The sequence below is a fragment of the Gastrolobium bilobum genome, unplaced genomic scaffold (genome assembly GCF_033153095.1).
Source record: "Gastrolobium bilobum isolate Gb01-03AN ecotype WA unplaced genomic scaffold, APGP_CSIRO_Gbil_v1 utg10055, whole genome shotgun sequence".
Taxonomy (NCBI): Eukaryota; Viridiplantae; Streptophyta; class Magnoliopsida; order Fabales; family Fabaceae; genus Gastrolobium; species Gastrolobium bilobum.
Window position 1 is genome coordinate 1,606 of NW_026895634.1, and position 18,437 is coordinate 20,042.

At 35.7% G+C, this 18,437-nt stretch overlaps 3 protein-coding genes across 5 annotated transcripts; 2 read left to right on the forward strand and 1 right to left on the reverse strand.

The window, feature by feature from the left end:
* Nucleotides 1–1,269: 1,269 nt before the first annotated feature.
* Nucleotides 1,270–2,274, reverse strand: LOC133285599 (uncharacterized). Its single transcript, XM_061482857.1, has one exon. The coding sequence runs from the start codon at nucleotides 2,272–2,274 to the stop codon at nucleotides 1,270–1,272; it is 1,005 nt and encodes a 334-aa protein (XP_061338841.1).
* Nucleotides 2,275–3,893: 1,619 nt separating this feature from the next.
* Nucleotides 3,894–8,035, forward strand: LOC133285656 (uncharacterized). Of its 3 annotated transcripts, none has more exons than XM_061482911.1 (3): nucleotides 3,894–3,991; nucleotides 4,438–4,545; nucleotides 7,540–8,035. In XM_061482911.1, exon 3 carries the CDS (start codon nucleotides 7,597–7,599, stop codon nucleotides 7,981–7,983), a length of 387 nt encoding a protein of 128 aa, XP_061338895.1. In that variant the 5' UTR covers nucleotides 3,894–3,991; nucleotides 4,438–4,545; nucleotides 7,540–7,596; the 3' UTR covers nucleotides 7,984–8,035. The 3 variants fall into 3 exon arrangements, with proteins under 3 accessions (XP_061338895.1, XP_061338910.1, XP_061338904.1); XM_061482926.1 differs by having other exon boundaries at nucleotides 7,586–8,035; XM_061482920.1 differs by having other exon boundaries at nucleotides 3,944–3,991; nucleotides 4,384–4,545.
* Nucleotides 8,036–8,911: 876 nt separating this feature from the next.
* LOC133285619 (protein NUCLEAR FUSION DEFECTIVE 4-like) lies at nucleotides 8,912–17,291 on the forward strand. Its single transcript, XM_061482876.1, has 3 exons — nucleotides 8,912–9,615; nucleotides 15,023–15,918; nucleotides 16,537–17,291. The coding sequence occupies exons 1-3, from the start codon at nucleotides 9,307–9,309 to the stop codon at nucleotides 17,018–17,020; spliced, it is 1,689 nt and encodes a 562-aa protein (XP_061338860.1). The 5' UTR covers nucleotides 8,912–9,306; the 3' UTR covers nucleotides 17,021–17,291.
* Nucleotides 17,292–18,437: the final 1,146 nt, after the last annotated feature.

Consider the following 18,437-nt stretch of genomic DNA (forward strand, 5'->3'; position numbering starts at 1 on the left):
AGCAGTCTGTGTGACGAATGTCGTTTTGTCCTGGTCTTCTTTTAGCAATGGGATCTGATTATAGCCTGAGTATTCATCCATGATGAAAGCACCTTGAATCCTGAGGAGTTATCTACGAGCTGGTCAATGCTTGGGAAAGGATAGGCATCCTTTGGGCACATCTTGTTGAGGTCGGTGTAATCAATGCACATTCTCCACGCTCCACTAGGTTTTTTGACTAGTACGGGGTTTGAGAGCCACGTAGTATATTTAATTTCTCGGATGAAACCGACATCCCATAGTCTCTTTACCTCTTCGTCAATGATCCTTTGGCGATCTGGGCCAAACTTCCTCTTCTTCTGCGAAACGGGCTTTGCTTTGGGGTCTACTGACAATCTGTGGCAACATACTTCCGGGTCTATGCCGGGCATGTCAGATGGCTTCCACGCGAACAGGTCCTTGTTGTCTCGTAGGAGTTTGATCAACCTGCTTTTCAACTCCGGGTTGGTGAACGCCCCAATGGTTGTCGTTTGGTCCTTCTCGCCCAGCACTACGTGCTCTAGAGCTTCGTCTGGTGTGGGCCTGGAATGTTCCATCTGAGGGTCGTCCCGTGCATCAAACTCTACAAGAAGACACTGGTCAAGTTCTTTACCCTTTCCAGTAAGGGCACCAGTTGTTACCTGGGTTGTCGCCATATGGGGTGCTGGTTGGGCTTTCAAAGTGACTTTTGGTGCTGATTGGGCTTTCAAAGTGACTTTTGGTGCTGGTCTCATTTAATTTTGTCGCCACCTTGTTGTCTCTTGCCACAAACTTTATTGCCAAGTGCGAGTGCGACACACTTGCTTCGAAAACGGCGAACATTCGCCTGCCGAGAATTACGTTGTAAGCTGATTGGGTATCCAGCACCAGGAATTGAATGTCGGCTGACTTCGAGGTAGGTGGCGTTCCCAGAGATAATCGTAAGTTTATCAATCCCAAAGGTTTGGTGGTTATGTCGTTAAACCCTGCAAGTGCACCTGCCACTGGTGTTAAGTCATTGACAGTAAAACCCAAAGCTTTAAGACAAGGCAAGAACAAAATGTAAGCAGAACTGCCATGATCCATGAATATGCGGTTGACGCTCCAGTTGGCAATGATTGCTTGGATGACCAAGGGGTCGTCATGGCCAGGTAGGATATCGCCCAAATCGTTGAAGTCCCAGACGATTTTGGGTTTGGCCTGACCTGCATCTGTGCTCGTTTTGCTGATGGTCTTTCCTGCCACTGCTAGGCACTACTTCAAGTGTCTCTTTCAGGAATTAACTGTTACTCCACCGCCACCCAGCCCTCTAGAGATCATATTTATCATTCCATGTTTTATGGCTGCTGAATCTTCGTCTCCTCCGTCACGCCTTTCTCTACTGCTCTGGTTGTCATGCGCCTTACGGATTGGGGGAGACCTTTCCCTGCGATCCCACCCGCGATGAGTTTGATACCTGGGTTGGGTGCTCCTTCTTCGATCTGGTGACCAACTACGCTCTCGATACCGCCTGTTGTTTCCTGGGATTCGGGAGTTGCTTCCCTTGTTTCTTTGACCTCTACTGTTAATGATCTCATCGATTTCATCCTTCAGATGTCTGCACTCCTCAGTACTATGGCCGTTACTGCGGTGGAATTTGCAGTATACAATATTTTCCTGCGATTGCCCCTGACGCCTTGGGTTGTCTTTGCGTTCCTCCTTGTACTCGGTCTGAAGGACGTTATGTGTATGACGTCCAACCATATCTCGCCCTTGTTGGCGACTGACATACTTGGCGGGTTTGCGACTCTTTCTACGTTCCTCAGCATGGTCACTATTTTTCAACTCTCTGTTTCCTTGGCAGTGATTGTCGCTTGCTCGACTTCCTTTGTACTCTTCGATTCGCATAAACTCTTGAGCTTTACGCTTGACTTCTTCAAGATCCAAAACCTCATGACGAGCAAGCTCGTAGGCGAACGCTCCTTCACGCAATCCAGATAAAAGTATGTGCAACTGCACCTTTGGGTCTAGCCCTTGTACCTGCAGGGCTTCTTTGTTAAAACGGTCCAGAAATGACCTAAGAGTTTCCCCGGATTGCTGGCATACTTTCTCCAAGGCATGGACAGACTTCGGCACAGGGCGACTAGTGGCAAAATGGGTCTGGAATTTTCTTGCCAGGTCATCCCAGGATGCTACACTGCACGTTGGTAAGGTGGTAGACCAAGTTATCGCTATTCCGCCCAAGAGCGTTGGGAAGGTTCTGCACATCAGGAGGTTTGTTTCACCATGAAGGGTCATTGCCGCTTCAAACTTTTGTATCCATTCGAACGGATCAGCGTCACCTACGTACGTGACGATGTTGGATGGTCCCTTATAGCCAAGGGGAATAGGAGTGAGGCGTATGCTATCAGTCAGGGGTTTGTTACGCCTTGAGGTGTTCGGAGGGGTTGTTTGTAAGTATGGGGTTCCTGAGGCGCCTCGACTGAGTACGAGATAGCTGGGGCTTGGCGGGCTTCAAAACGGGGTTGGCCAAGGTTCACGACCGATCCCTGTGGTTGAGGGATGGCCGCGTTATGATGGTGGAAAAGATATCCTTGAAACGGGTAACCATTTGGAAAAGGTGGGGGGAAAGGAGCGGCCACATTATTCATACAAGGTCTGGGATGGTGTGTTGGGACTCGATGGTCATTATATAGTGCTACGGGTTGGCTTTGCGCCGGTTGGACACGAAGGGTGGTAGGGAAAGGCATTCCAAATTGGACACCAGGGGGTAGGGGTTGGTTTTCAAACCAGTTTTCTCCTTGCATTTCTTGTATTGGAACTTGATGATTCAGGAATGTTGCTCTGAGACCTTCCGCTGGTGCCTGGGGGTCTGCAGGTTGTAGCACCGGAGGCAGAGCATCTGCAGCTTCTCGCTCAGCTAGGATTGAGTGCATAGAAGGAGGGGAGTTGGAGCGCACAATTCGCACGTGCCCTTCTGGAGTGGCTGCCCGCACTTGTTCTGCTCGTCTTGTTGTGACTACCATGTTGGTCTGCAAATGGTAAGTGTTTTGCGTATTTAGTGGTGGGAGAATGGGAATAGAAGTTTATAGTTTCTCACAGACGGCGCCAATGTACCGTTCGATACAACGAGCCCACTATGTACCTTTGAGGGTAATGTCACTATATGGATTATACCTCTAGCTGATGTAAAGACCAGGCTAGAAGGTAATATTCCAAGGGGTAGTAAGCTGATATTAATGACAGACAGATAGTAAAAGTATAACTGAGAAGTAAATGGGCATAATAACAGTACATAAAAGGTAGATCCCTTCCCTTGTGCCCAAGGGTGGTATTTATAGGAGTCCAGGAGTCTGATCCGTTAGGGCTTACGTATTGGAGGTCAACGCTCCTTGGGATTCGTTATGAGGAGCTGACACGCCTGGCGCTGCAGCGATGCAGGGCTGCTCTTGGGCGATGTCAGCATGCGGCAGCAGGGCGGTTTCCACTTATGGTCTCTGGGCGATCCGCAGAGCATATGAGGTTCCAAGGTAAGACATTTTGGTGTCTTACCTTGGGAGGCGAGCTGCCTTGGGGCATGCGTCTAGGGTCAACCGGTAGGGCTGACGTGTATATAACTTGGGGTACTGGGCTTAGACTGTTTGGGGCTCTGTGAAACTGGGCCATCTACGTTACAAGGCCCTTGGGCTTCGGATGTGGTTAAGCCATCCGGAACACTATCTAAATTAAATTCTTTACTCTCTTTTGACATAAGAGATAAGAAACGCGATACTCTCCACAAATGGCATCACTTATTCACTTTCTCCATATCTGACAGTGTTCTTGGCGAGCCCATTTAGTAATTGGGCCTTTTTAGCCCTAATCCACAGCCCAATAATTATGCGGGTCGGGTTACGGATTAGCATTCATCAACCCATGTTACTCTTCAATGGCAATGCTCTTATTTTCTCTCTCTAGAAACCAAAAACTCTCAGTCGAACCTCTCTCTCTCTCATCCTTTGAGCTGAGACTTCAGGTGAAAAATCCCTAACTACAATTTTATTTTATTTCTGAGTTTTATTTGTTATCTGAATTGCTTTTTTTGCTGATTTGGATTCAGTGTTGAAAACTTATATCTTCGATTTCCATACCCAAAAATCACTACTAATTTGGCTGCAATATGAAATTGGCAGTATAGTTGTCGGGAATTAGGGTTTTTTGATGTATAATAGTGTTGCATATTACTGTTTTGTAAGAAATCTGTAACTGTACGCTTTTTCAGATGGGGATAATTTCTGGTTTTAATTCTTGAAAATCAGAAAATTTTCATCTTATCTGTGATCTTTAAGAAATTGAATAAATGATGAAAAAGTGGAAGTTCATTGATTATTTGATAAAGTGATACTTCAATTGTATATTGTTTTGTAGATCAAAATTAAATTCAAATACTTCAGGCCTAATCCCCTATCTGATTGCCTGCAGAGCATTTAAACCCCATGCTGGAGCAGATAATGATATTAGAGGAACCTCTTTGCAACATTCAGTTTGAATAGCATTGGTTAGAGGGTTAGACAGACCACCTAGTAATAGGTACTATTTGATGTTTACTTTTCTGTTTGTGTAATTTTTATTTTTTATTTTTTTGTCATTTACACTGCATGAATCACCCACATTTGGTCCAAGTACATCTTTTCTTATCCATTTACTGTGAAAAGTAATGGGGTCAAGCTGTTTTAAATCAATAAAATGCACTTGCCCGGGCTCTATTAGTGTATAGTGAGTCACCTTTCCACAATGCCCTTGAATTTTAATATGATTCTGTGTTATTTAGAATGTATAAATCACCCACATTTGGTCTAAGTGTATCTTTGCTTTTCATTTTAGTGGGAAAAGTAAAGGGGACAAGCTGTTTTTAAAAACTATACTATGCACTTGCTGGGCTCTATTAGTGTATTCTGAGTCACCTTTCCAAAAGGCCTTTGAATTCTAATATGGCTTTGTGTTGGTCTGTCCTTTATACATCTTTTGATAAATGCCTTTGATTTTTGACCTGGGAAATTTTTTCCAGCATAAGATAGTTTAAAAATAAAGCTAAATGATTTATGGGCCTGATGTGATGACTGGCATTGTTGACTAGCTGAATCTTTTTCTTCTACACCTCTCGAGAGTTGACAGTATAACTCCTTAGTTCTGGGAAATAGATACTATGCAAGTCCTAATGGATGCTAAATTCAATAGAACAGAAAGCTGATTGCTTTTAATCTAGCTAGGGGAAATTAATTCAGTCAATTTTACACTCTCGATTAAATTGCTTCCTCCGAACTCGTATCTGCTTGTGAAATTGTACCTGTTTTCAGAGGTGCAAGAAAACGAGCATTCTTGCAAAACAGCAAAGGAGTTGTGCTCGTGCACCTTTATACATCTCTGTTTACATAGGCAAAATGCTGGAAATTTGACTGCTGCAAAATGTGAAGAAAAGTAGAAGTGTTTTGTCTGAATAATACTTTCTTGATTCATTGAGAGACCCAATGGGTCCTTTTTATATTGAGTACATCTAACTACCTCAACTACTTTAATAAATATACAACCACCAACTACATCAATAAATATACAACTACCAACTAAATATACAACTACCAACTACATCAATAAATACTATCTAGAATATTCTACATATTCTACAAAATGATAGGATGGTTAATGTAGTTTCATGAGTAAGAAGAGGAATTGAGGTCAAATTTGGTGGTCAATTTATGTAGTTTTTGAAATTATTGAAGAAAGTGATGCATGCACTTTTTCATAAAATGCATACTGTCTTTCATTTTAATATAAGACTCAACCGGCATAACCGCCTCCTTCCCATGTATTTGATGTTTCCTTTCAATTTTCTATTTATTCTTGGATCCCAAGCTATGCTCTACAACAAAAATCAATCATCCTATTCAGAAAGACCCTTTAAATATAGAGGAGTCTGTCTTGTAAATGACATGGGAATGGATCTGGAACATGTATTGTCAACAACTTACCAGAAAGACCAATTTTACCTACCAACTTATGGAGCAATATCCTTACCAAATCTTCACCCAGCACACCAGTAGCCATCTTCTGCCTTCAATTTTATATCAAATAAGTTGCATAATCTCATACTCTTTGATGCCTTGAGATGTCCCCAAGCGCTGCAATGGTTGCAGAATATCTTCTGCCATATACATGAGGACAAGATCCTAACTCAAAATAGCTAATCACCCATGTGTGTAACAGAACCTTTTGCTAGATCAGGAAAAAGAAGAGATTACAGAGAGAGATAATACGAGAAAAGATTATTTCAGAGGATAGGAAGAGAGAATAGGAGAGAGGGAAATTCTTTGATAATTCTTGCTTGCTTTCATTACCCAATTAATACCTATATATACCCTCTAAGGGTTGTTACATAACATCCTAACAACTTATGTGTAGAATATTCTAGAATTACTAATACTTGGGCATGTGAGATGCAATTGTTACATTCCATTGCCCTTCAAACCAACCTCATCCTCGAGGTTGAGTCATAACAATAGCAGGATCAAAGATAAAAATACAGAATATTAGTGGTGGAGAAAGTAGAGAAATGATTCCAAAACCCCTAGCTTCAACCTCAGCCAGAGAACGTAATGTGAATCCACCTATAAATCTAGCATCCTCTGTCACCTTGTGCATTTCCTTCACATGCAGCAAGACCTGCAATACTGTGAAATATGCAAACTTCTGCAATGAATTGCAATCTTTCATTAAAAGCCAATAGATTAGTAAAATCTCCAGCGTGTTGTATCTGTCTGGTCTCCACTGCTATCTCATTTAACTCTTTTTTTATTGCATTATGCCAGAGCAATATTTCATCAATAGGATGTGTTCCAGTGACATCAGAAACATCTACAATGGATCCAGAATATTTCCTTTTTCCAGTTGTTGTGGACTCACATACACAGTTCAATTCCCTAACTTGATGGGTTAATAACTTGAGAATAATCTGCACAACTTTCAACTGTCTTAACACTACTTCTCCCTTCCATCAAGGTGAAGATAGCCTTCTGAAGAAGCTTTTCCTCCAGCACTATCTTGATTAAGCAATTTCGAAGATCCTGAGATTCATCAGGTGATATAGATGCTGAAAGCCATGGAAGAAATTCTGCCATCATATTCACAGGAATACTGCAAAGAAACTGCCAAACTAAGGATGCTTGTTCCTCGAGAGAGAACTTCTCAATAAGCAGAGGAAATACCTCCTCCTCTTCCTTTGCCATGTGTTGACTAACTGATGTTTGCAAAGCTCCCGTGCAGGATGCTAACTCTCTTGGAAAACTTTCATCATTATGGATGGAAGAATTTAACAGCTCAAATAGATGATCAAAAAGATTGCTTTCACCCTTGTGCTCAATGACTAAATGGTCATGAGTTCGATCCTCACCGCCCTATTTTATTAATAAATAATTGAATATTATGTAGTTTCTTAGCACATGCAAATGGGCCTGTTCATTGTCCATCTTCCAGTAGGCTCTTGATAGTTTTATATTATATTTTTCTAACATGATTATTTTGTCCTTTCAGTGTTTTGGAAATTGATTTCTCTGCTTGATTTGCCATCCACTATTAGATAATTGAAGAATGACTGTTACGAAGCGGTATGTGTTGAGATTGTTCATATCATTGAAGTACATTACGGCAAATGTGGTAGATAGAAACAATGGAAGGATTGTAGCAACATCATCCACTGTAGAACATGACATGAAAAAGTCTCTTGAGTGTGGCCGGTCCTGTAATGCAAAAGCAGCTTCTGTTGTTGGGGAGGTATTGGCCATGCGGCTCAAAGTTGATGGGCTTAATGAAGGACAGGGTAAAGGTATTCATGTAAATGTAAGTAAGGAAGTTGAGAAGAAAGGATTTAAGAACCAAACCAAGGTTTGGGCTATTGTGAGTGCTCTTAAGAATAATGGAGTGAAACTCGTCCTTGATGATGAACATGATGCCAATAATCCTTGGCCTAATTCCTAAATCTATGAAGTAAGTCTTGTGCTAAGAACATCTTTTCAGTAAATAAACAAAAAGTTACATGGAAGAATGGTTTAGTCTCATTTCTTATAGAAGCATTTCTGTCAGATGCAATCATAAAATCATTAATTAAAGTATTTTTTATTCATATGGTGCAGTTAATTTAGGTTTTTAAAAAGATATTGTAATATAGATGCTTTTTAAAATGTTTGTTCAGAAACTGTTATTTTTAAGTTTAAAATGTTAGATGAAAATAGGTCCCTATATTTAAAGGATTTCAGTTCAAAAATAAATAAATAAATAAACTGAATTGTATTTTATAAAATTCAAAGCAGGAGTAAGAAATATAAGGTGAACAACCTTTTAAAAAGCTCCTTATGATCTATCTCAATTTTCCAGTCATCACTGACAATATGATCTATCTGAATGCTTTACCTTTTAAAAAACTTTATATATTCTATAATTAAGAAATCTGTACTATCAAAAAATGCAGATTGTAATCTCAATTTCCATCTCATTCAAGGATAAAGTTCTTCCCACTATCCTATATACCTTTAAATATATAGGCAAAGAGCTTCACGTGTTCAGTATGCCAACAACTTTATTTAATAAAGAATACTATTATAAAATAATAATAATAATTAATGATCCATTATACATCCTGATCCTGTACCTCAAAAGCAATATATTTATATATCAAACAATGTATAGAAAGATTTAGTCATGGAGATTGAGAATGAAGATTAAAAACTACTAAGAAAAAAAGTCCATGAAAATAGTATAAATCTGCTAATAAGAACACTGGTCCTTTTTTTGTCCCCTCAAACTGAACATAACTGTAGTGTTGGGGTGCTGAAAATTACATACCAAGTATATAAGCTTCTAAGGGTAATTATTGAAAAACATGCCAATTCTGACAACCAACCAACCAAATAATGTAACTTTCATATTATATATGTGGCACAACTGTGAACCGCAACTTTATGTCCATTCAAGAATGAATAAAATATAAAACAAAGAGGACTCTAATTTTTACATATTGTTTTTTTTTTTTTTTTTCTCCAATAAAGTCTCACTTGTACAGAAGTACCTTCAAATAATTTGTCTTTTTATTTTTTGTTGGTAAACCAAATAAATTATCTTACACCTCAATTTTTCTCTTCCAACTCAAAAACTTTAGACTAACAGCAACCAATCTCTTTAAGCAAGCCATCACCAAATTTAGGCCAAAACTGGAGAAAAAAGAAAGCTTATCATGTTTCTTGGTGGTTGGAAGAAGAAGTAGTGCAAAGGAAAATTCTTGAAGAGACCAAAAAAAAAAAAAAAATGGTTTGGGAATCAAGAAAGTGGGTGATACTCCTAGCATCAATATGGATACAAGCATTCACTGGGACAAACTTTGACTTCTCATCATACTCATCTGATCTCAAATCTGTTCTTGATATAACACAGCTTCAGCTGAATTATCTATCAGTGGCATCAGACATGGGAAAAGCATTTGGATGGTGTTCTGGGATTTCACTCATGTATTTCCCTTTGTGGGTGGTTATGTTCATGGCTGCTTTCATGGGACTTGTTGGTTATGGCCTTCAATGGCTTGTCATTATGAGACTCATCACCTTGCCTTATTTTGTGGTTAGTTTTCATCATTCCTTATTCCTCTTAATTTCTCATTATGTTTATTTCTCTTGTCACTGCTTCTTTGGATTTTTCATGCATTTTCTTTTGTTACTTTGTTTTTCTTAGCTTTTGGTGAAGTGGGATTTGCTAGAAAATCAATGAACTTTAATTAGGCGTTTGCTATAAGGTATTTTATAGGATTTTCGGGAAGCTAAATTTTTCTAAATTTTTAATTTTCAAATATTATCGTAAATTGAATATTTTCATTATATTTTTGAAAATCAAAATTTCCGAATAAAAAAAAAAATTATCCTCTGCTGAAAGAATTTGGGAATGCAATTAAACAATGTCTTTTAGGAAAGAACTTTGTTTGAAACAGAATTATATATAGGGAAATCAAATTTCTCATATATTAAGAAAAGAATTACCTCATATAATAAAAACAAAATTATAACTAGAACCCAAAAATAAGAGGAGAAAAAAAAAATAGATATGAGATCCACCTCTATTTTGTGTGTGCCAAAACTTTATTTCTCTTATAAAAAATGACAGAAATATAACTAGGAAAATGTGGTTTTGGTTTACTCATTTCCTCTCATGCTACTTGCTAAAATTTCCAACAACAACAAAAAAAAACCTAAGGAAAGAAAAATTCTACATACAAGTTTATGGTATCTAAATGGCAAAAGAATCAACCATACTGAAGAAAAAAAAAAACACTTTTAAGAATATCCACTTTCCTCGTTTTCTGGAAAAAAAATAAAATAAAAGGTAGTTGTGAAAGGAAATGAGTGAAGATCTTAGAGCCACACGACAACATTTCTAACCGCATATGTCAAAATCAGTGCCTTAGACATTAGTTTAATGTTTTGAATTAAGGTGTCTATGATTTGAAATAGGATCAAAATAATCGATCAACTACATAATTTGAATGGTAGTTAAAAGATTTAAAAAATAAATTGTATGTCTCAAAATCATAAATATTATAAAGTTTGTCCCTTGTGCGTGTCTGTGTCTAACTCGACATCTAGGAGATTCAAATCTTTGAATTTTGATTAATTTGCCATTGGCTAAGAAAAGCATAGGATGGGTAAGTAGCAAGTGAACACACAGTCATAGATGGGTACATCTCTTCCATCTTTAGTGTTCAAATTATAAAAATTTTGATTGAGAAGAAATATTTGAATAATTTATATAATAAGTAGAAGGGAAAAGTGTGTATAATTTTTGAAAGATGTAAAGTTGTGTCATTTTAAGAGAGAGAAAAAGATAGATAAAGGAAGAGAGAGAGTTGACAAAAAAAAATAAAGTTGTGGGTCCCACCTCTTTGTGAGAGTGAAAGGATGTAAGTTGTGTAATTTAAAAGTATAGACATTTTTCCCTAAGTAGAAAATAGAAGAAATTGTTCCTATTTATATCTTAGTGTTGTACAACGATAATTAAAAAAATAGGAAATGAAAAAACAACAATTATAGAAAATAAAAATAGATAATTAATTAGGTAGTTACGTTAAATATATGATAAATATTTATCTGCATTAATTACGCAAATTTTTTTTACTGAATTTTATAATATATTCCATATACCTTTACACATTTCAAAATTATGTTACTAATATATATATATCATATATGTAAATAACAGAGAAAGAGAGACACTTAAAAAGTTACAATTTCTTTTTTGGTGGATAAAAAAAAGTTACAATACATAATATAATTTAAGGGTGTGTTTGATGTATATTGAGAGACAACTTTTTTAAATGTTATTAGTTGTTCGATAATTGAAATAAAATAATGTTCTTGGCACAACTAGTCTAACATTTCGCCCATATTAGCAGTGATTTGGGTTAGATTCTCAGCTTTCGCTTTTGCTAGGAAATATATAACTTCAATTTAAATTCTCAATAAGATTGGTAGCCGACTAGTCGTCCCTAATCTTGCATGGAGTATACCTCCCCTAATATAGAAAAGTAAATTTATAGGTTATTATGTTATTTAAGAATAATTATTTTCTTTATATAAATTTTAGGAAACTATTACTTTGTTTGATAACGATTTTATTAGGATGTATATAGAATTTTCACATTGGATTAGGATTTTATATTAATTAGAATTTATCTGGAATTCTTATACTGACTCGTCACAAAATTTGTTTATAGCACAAAAAGGGGGAGAAAACCCATAAACCACACCCTTATCTTCTAGCCCTATTGCCAGTACAATAATGTACAACATAAAGGATATCACAATAATTTTTATATTATTATATCAATATTACAAAACGGATATCATAAAATCATTGGTTCATCTATTATTTGATTAATCCAATTCGAGTCAAATAGGATTACATGAGAGGCAAAGTTTTCTATATCAAGTTTTAACATAATTGTATTTCCAAGAATTCGAACTCGCGACCGCTAGTTAAATTGAGACAATCCCTTAAAAGTTGATTCACGTGCTTGATGATATAATTTTTTTTTTCAATTTACTTTGTTGCAAGCTGTGTTAAATGGCTACATCTACTGCACCTATGCATCTTCTCATCTGCAAAAATTTTAACCATAATTTGTAATCTTAGTTTAATATCAAAATATCTTAAGAGTAATATAAGATTCAAAATTTTCAGGGAATCAACTGCTAATTGCTAAATTTAATACAAATTGACTAGTTTAGCAGCTAACTTAGGATATGCTTGTTCTTATCCCTTTGAGTCATTTTGACATGAAATCTAGAAAAAATAAATGCTATCTTTGGAACATTTTTCTAAAGTGAAATATTACTCTTATTTTACATGAGATAGTTATTTCATTTTTTTTCATTTTGAAAATCGCACTTTCTCTTTTTTCTTTTTCTTTTTTGCTTTTTAATAGTGAATTTCACCTGAATTTTCTCTGTAACATGAGAGAACTACTCTCGTATAACATGATACTAATATTTCCCTTTTCTAAAACGAGACTTTAATTGCATAGGTGGCTCCATTCCTCATTAATTGCTAGCAGTACTTGTTGTCGAATATATTTATTAGAAAAGAGCAATGTCTTTATCAAGTAAACTTCTTCTTTCTCCTATTTTCTTGTTTCCATTAATTAAACATGAGATTTATTTTTCTTATTTTGCATAAGATAAGAATAATCTTTCTACACTCACAAAAGAAAGAGAGAGGATAAAAAAAAGAAAAAAAAATTAAAGTGAGTCTCAAGATTTGTTTGTGTAGGAGGATTGTTTTATCTTATAACATAAGAAAAACAATCCCCATTGAACATATAACTTCATCATTAATGCATTTGTTGAACTAACCCAGTAATTTATAGGATTTAGATTTATTTTTTCTTATTAAATACCCAAATGCTAGAATAAAGCCAAAATACAAGCCCAAAAATAATAAAGAAAAATTCAAAAATATAAATGATGTCTCTAGATAGTATATTTTAATATTTTTGTTGATATAGATAATGGAGTCCATTAAACAAAACCAATAAATAATTAAATAAAACTTATAAATTAAGGTGGCTTTTAGTTAGAGATATTTTGATCTGATTAATTGTTTAAATTTAGTTTTGACTTAATGATGATCCAACTATGATAAGCTAGTAATTCCAAATAAATTATATTAACATAAAACTAAACATGAATAAGGTACTAATTTAAGTAAAAAAATATAATAATAATCTATCCTTAATTTTTAAAAACAATTTAAAGCCTTAAAATATTATAATATCTTGCTAGGCATGACCAACCCGAAAAGTATCACAAAGTTAATCCAATTAACTTTGGATCAGGCTATGTTATATAGTCGAGTTGGGTCTTAAATTATCCTTATTTTCCAATAATCATTATGCATAAATAAAGAAGTGATAGATTATATTTATAAATTTTTTGATTACAAATTATATTATATATTTTGCGACAGAATACACACTTAAGTGTTTGTATTCCCTAAAATATATGTTATAATTTGTAAAAATTTGTAAATATAACTCTGCTCAACAGTTAAACCAAAATAAAGATTGTGCTTAAATTAAGTTTATTTATCAAAATTTCCCTCTTTTTTCAACTAACTAAAATGTTGGTGTGGTTGGGGGAGTTGTTCTGATAGCAGCAAATTGTTTAGAATTATTAGCTTACCAGCTTTGGACAGTTTCCTAAGTTAGTTTGGTTTCTTAGGACAAATTATGCATTGGGGGTTATCTGCACTTCAAAGCATTCTTTTTGAAAATTCTTTACCATTCTGGTAGTTCACCTACCCTTCCCCATCATGTACAAGTGTGAAGATTAGAGTGGAGGTTAAGTTAAAAGGGAAAAGGAACTTAGGAGGGGGGTGGGAATACATGAAATTTTGGATTTTTTTTTTTAATTTTTGATAGTATAAATTATTTTTTAAATGTCTTTTTTCTTTTTTTCTTTTTAAATCTCAAATGGATTATAAAGAATAATTTTATCTCCGATAACAAGCCAAATATTAAAACCTAAATTAAAATCATAATAAATATAATCCAATGAAAAAAAAAATGTCAAATAAATTTTATTACCCAATTTATTATTTTTGGTGCACAATTTCTTAGTTTATAAAATTAGGCACATTACATCCTGAAGCTGGTCCCCATCCTGAATTGGTCACCTCTACAGTAAATCTGGTCCCCAAAACAGCATCTTTTGAATCTTCTTTAACAAAATAAGTTCCCATCACCATAAGTATAAACTTTATGGAAAGATAAAACCAAAGAAGACCATAAAAATAGCATGCTTACTCCTTTATATTTGCAAAATAAGATATACTATGATCCTCCTTAAGTACAATAATTAATCTTTTATAAGATACAGAAGAATCAAAGGCGGGCATGAATTAACAAAGAAAAAGTAGCAACATTTATTAATGTATAAATAGGGAGATATACTGATTGCTTAATACTATTTATTAATTATTATGTAAAATAAAATTGCAACAGATAATATAAAATTAGGGTCTAATTAAGTCTATAAATTGGGACGAAAAGTGCAACAATAGAAATAAATTAAGGGTGAAATGCATTACCCAAAAAAGAAATTAAAAAAAAAATTACACAAACACACATTCAACTTTATCCTTATGTAGCATAGAGGAAGAGAGGTAAAACAAAGACTCTTTAAAAGAGTAACAAGAGAAAGATTTCATTGCCATTCGAATCATAAGTTGTTATAATACATTCATTCTTAGTTTCTCAAACCTGTTCAGCTTTGATTCTACAAAGGGAGTGCTATTTTCACCACCAAAGTTATTAGTTTCACTACATAGTTAGGACTATAAACTTTTTGTGATTAAACTTATAGGGACTTTGTAATATTTTTTTATCATGTAAATAGCACAAACTTATTTTCAAATATTTGTGGAAACATTCCAAATTGATGGCTATTAACAAAACAATATTGGTGCACATATTGAACAGGTCTTTTTTCTATGCTTGATTGCTGGTTGTAGCATCTGTTGGTTCAACACCATCTGCTATGTCTTATGTGTGAAACATTTTGCAGCAAACCGTTCACTTGCATTATCATTAAGTATTAGTTTCAATGGTGTAAGTGCAGCTTTGTACACTCTCCTTGCCAATGCAATAAACTCAAGTGATGACACTCTTTATCTCTTACTCAATGCCATTGTTCCTGTACTCATTTCTTTACTAGTACTCTTCCCAATTCTCCACCAACCACAGCCTCAACCACATTCTGCTGATACCCTTCAAAGGGATTCCTTGGTTTTTCTCTGCCTCAACATCCTTGCCATTGTTACAGGCCTCTACCTCCTCTTCCTATATTCCTTCTCTTCTAACAGCGCCACCATGGCTCGTGTTATCCTTGCAGGTGCCATTTTCCTCCTTGTACTACTCTTGTTCTTGCCTGGCATTGTGTATTCTAGAGAATGGTCTTGCTTAACTTTCCCAACAAGCTTTTCCCTATACAATTCAAGGTTCAATGTTATTGACCCTGATGACCATGATCATGATCTTCACAAAGAACTCATTGGTGATGAGGACAATGCAAGGAATGGCAATGCTCAAAGTATAAGAGAAAAGAAGTGTTGTTTTGTGAATGTGTTGGAGAGAGAGCAGATTACAACGCTAGGGGAAGAGCATTCAATAAGGTTGCTAATGCGTAGATGGGACTTTTGGTTATACTACATTGCATATTTCTGTGGAGGAACAATTGGTTTGGTTTACAGCAACAACTTGGGACAAATTTCACAATCACTTGGACACAGTTCTCAGACTAGCTCTATTGTCACACTTTACTCCACATTTTCCTTCTTTGGTCGCCTTCTAGCAGCTGCACCTGACTTCTTGAGCGGGTATGTGTTAAAGATCTTTGTAGGTATAGTGATATATTTACACATACTTGTGCTACACAGCTAGCTAGAAAAAAACTTAGCCAGAATTTTGAGAGAATTTAATAAGATTTAAGGGTCATTTTCATTGTTGGATAAGATAATGTGGTAGGGACTACTCATCCATCCAAGAGTTAATAAGTATGTAACTCATTCTGTCAAAAATTCTAGCAAAAGAAATCCTGTATATTTAGTATTTTTTCCACTTATACAATAATTAATCTAGATGGTGAGTCTTGGAGCAACGATAAGGTTGCTCCTTCTAACCGGAAAAGGTTATGGGTTCGAGTCTGTGAAACAGTTTCTTTGCAAAATCGTACAATCGACCCTCACTTGTACCCTCGCAAGTCGGGGAATCTTGTGCACCAGGATTTGCCCTTATACAATAATTAATCCACTCATCCATTCAAGAGTCAATAAGCATGTCACTCATTCTTATAAAAAAATCTAGCAAAAAATTTCCAGATATTTAGTACAATAATTAATCCAATCACACATTCAAGATTCAATAAGGATGTCACTTGTTCTGACAAAAATTACATTACATGATAAGTAATCTACTAATGTTGTATGACAATGCAGGAAGATACACTTTGCAAGAACTGGATGGTTTGCAGCAGCCCTGGTTCCAACACCAATTGCATTCATTTTGTTGGCCATATCTGGCAGTGAAACAGCATTGCACATAGGAACCAGCTTGATTGGGCTAAGTTCTGGCTTTGTGTTTTCTGCAGCAGTATCTATTACATTAGAGCTATTTGGCCCAAACAGTGTTGGTGTGAACCACAATATCCTCATCACCAACATTCCTTTAGGCTCATGTCTTTATGGCCTTCTTGCAGCTTTGATTTATGACTCCAATGCAACAATGAACCCAACAAAGCACACAACAACAACATGGCTGCGTGAAATGTCCATGTGCATGGGGAGGCAGTGCTACTTTCAGACATTTATATGGTGGGGTTGCATTTCAGTCATAGGATTGGTTTCAAGCTTCTTGCTTTTCATGAGGACTAGAAAGGCTTACGACAATTTTGAAAAAATTGAAAATAGGAATAGAATGTAAAAGGGAATGGATCCTCTCAATGTGACATGAACTCGTGTGAGAGGATATCAAATGTCCAAATACAAATTAATAATTATTACTTTTTACTCTTTATTTTAATACATTCTCTGGTCATGGTTAATTTGTAGTAAATGTAAAATCTTCTCAGATGATCTTATGTTATATGAGAGATCCATTCTCTAACGTATACAAAGAATATTGTACCATGCTCAATGTAATAGGATCAATCACAAATACCAAAAATAGGATATGATATTTATCTCTACTCTTAGTGTCACAAATTCTTTGAGCATATATAGAACATTTGATTTTTTTTAATTTTTTTTTCCAAACCCTCAATCAACCATTCTCGAGCACTCAGAGAATTAGCAAGAGACAGCCTTAATGCCTCTGATATAAGAAAAATTGTCGCAAATTTAGTGACTTCGAATGGATGTTGGGACATGGATGACCTCAATTAAAAGCTCCCCATTAAGGTAAAATAGACCATCCTTTGTTTCCTTCAACATATGATCGTTGACTACCTTTTGGAAGCTAGTGCACCAGAAGCTCTTGACTAATGATCGTTGTGCGTTCTGGATTAATCACAATCCATATGTCTAACTTGCAAGTCAGATGTGGAAAGCGTTGTGCATGCTATGCGAGATTATTCGATAGCTCGAGTACTCTAGATTTATTTATGTTGCATACGAACACGAGACATGTGGGACACACAGACACTCAAACACGTTAATTCTAAAAAATATTCGATTCAGACACGTTAGGAAGGACACTTTTTGATATTAAACAATATTTTAATTTATGTAGTGTATATATATTTAATATTCAATAATTTAACAAAAAAATGAAGCTAAACTTATAATACCCATCAGTACTGCAAAAAAACATAAAATATCACAAATATTTATATTAAACTCAATAAAATAGTAATCGTAATCTAACAAATTTAATAGTTGGAATTAAAAACGCACTAAAACGCAACATTTGAACCCTTTTTTGAGTCTTTCCAACACGTGTTGGAGTGTCGGAGAGTGTCGAAGTGTCGGACACAATAAGTCAGATTTTTTGAAGTGTCGGTGCATCATAGCTCTGGACAACTTTAGTGCCTCATGAGGTAATTAGTAGCTTATTCCCGCCTAATTTCGAGTATTGGTTGGTGTCCAAAATCCCCAGTATCTCCCAACCCAATCGAATATCCCTAGGTCCACATGATTTCTTGTTGGAAGCTATGGCACTGGAAAAACATGGCTATGCATAGCAATTCAGATAACATAGTGATTCAGACTTATTATACCTAAGGTAGAGGCCCAAAAGGCCCAACTCACTCTTGCGACATAACCAAGGGCAATCCATCTCACGCGACATAGCCACAAAGGCAATCCATTTCGCCATAAGAGGTGTGGATCTCGCTCATGTC

What these genes read in the sequence shown, in the direction of transcription:
- LOC133285599 (XM_061482857.1), bottom strand. Translation starts at nt 2,274, where the DNA reads ATGACCCTTCATGGTGAAACAAACCTCCTGATGTGCAGAACCTTCCCA.
- LOC133285656 (XM_061482911.1), top strand. Translation starts at nt 7,597, where the DNA reads ATGACTGTTACGAAGCGGTATGTGTTGAGATTGTTCATATCATTGAAG.
- LOC133285619 (XM_061482876.1), top strand. Translation starts at nt 9,307, where the DNA reads ATGGTTTGGGAATCAAGAAAGTGGGTGATACTCCTAGCATCAATATGG. An exon ending in TCACCTTGCCTTATTTTGTG is followed by an intron (nt 9,616 to 15,022) that starts GTTAGTTTTCAT and finishes CATATTGAACAG; the next exon opens with GTCTTTTTTCTATGCTTGAT. An exon ending in GCACCTGACTTCTTGAGCGG is followed by an intron (nt 15,919 to 16,536) that starts GTATGTGTTAAA and finishes ATGACAATGCAG; the next exon opens with GAAGATACACTTTGCAAGAA.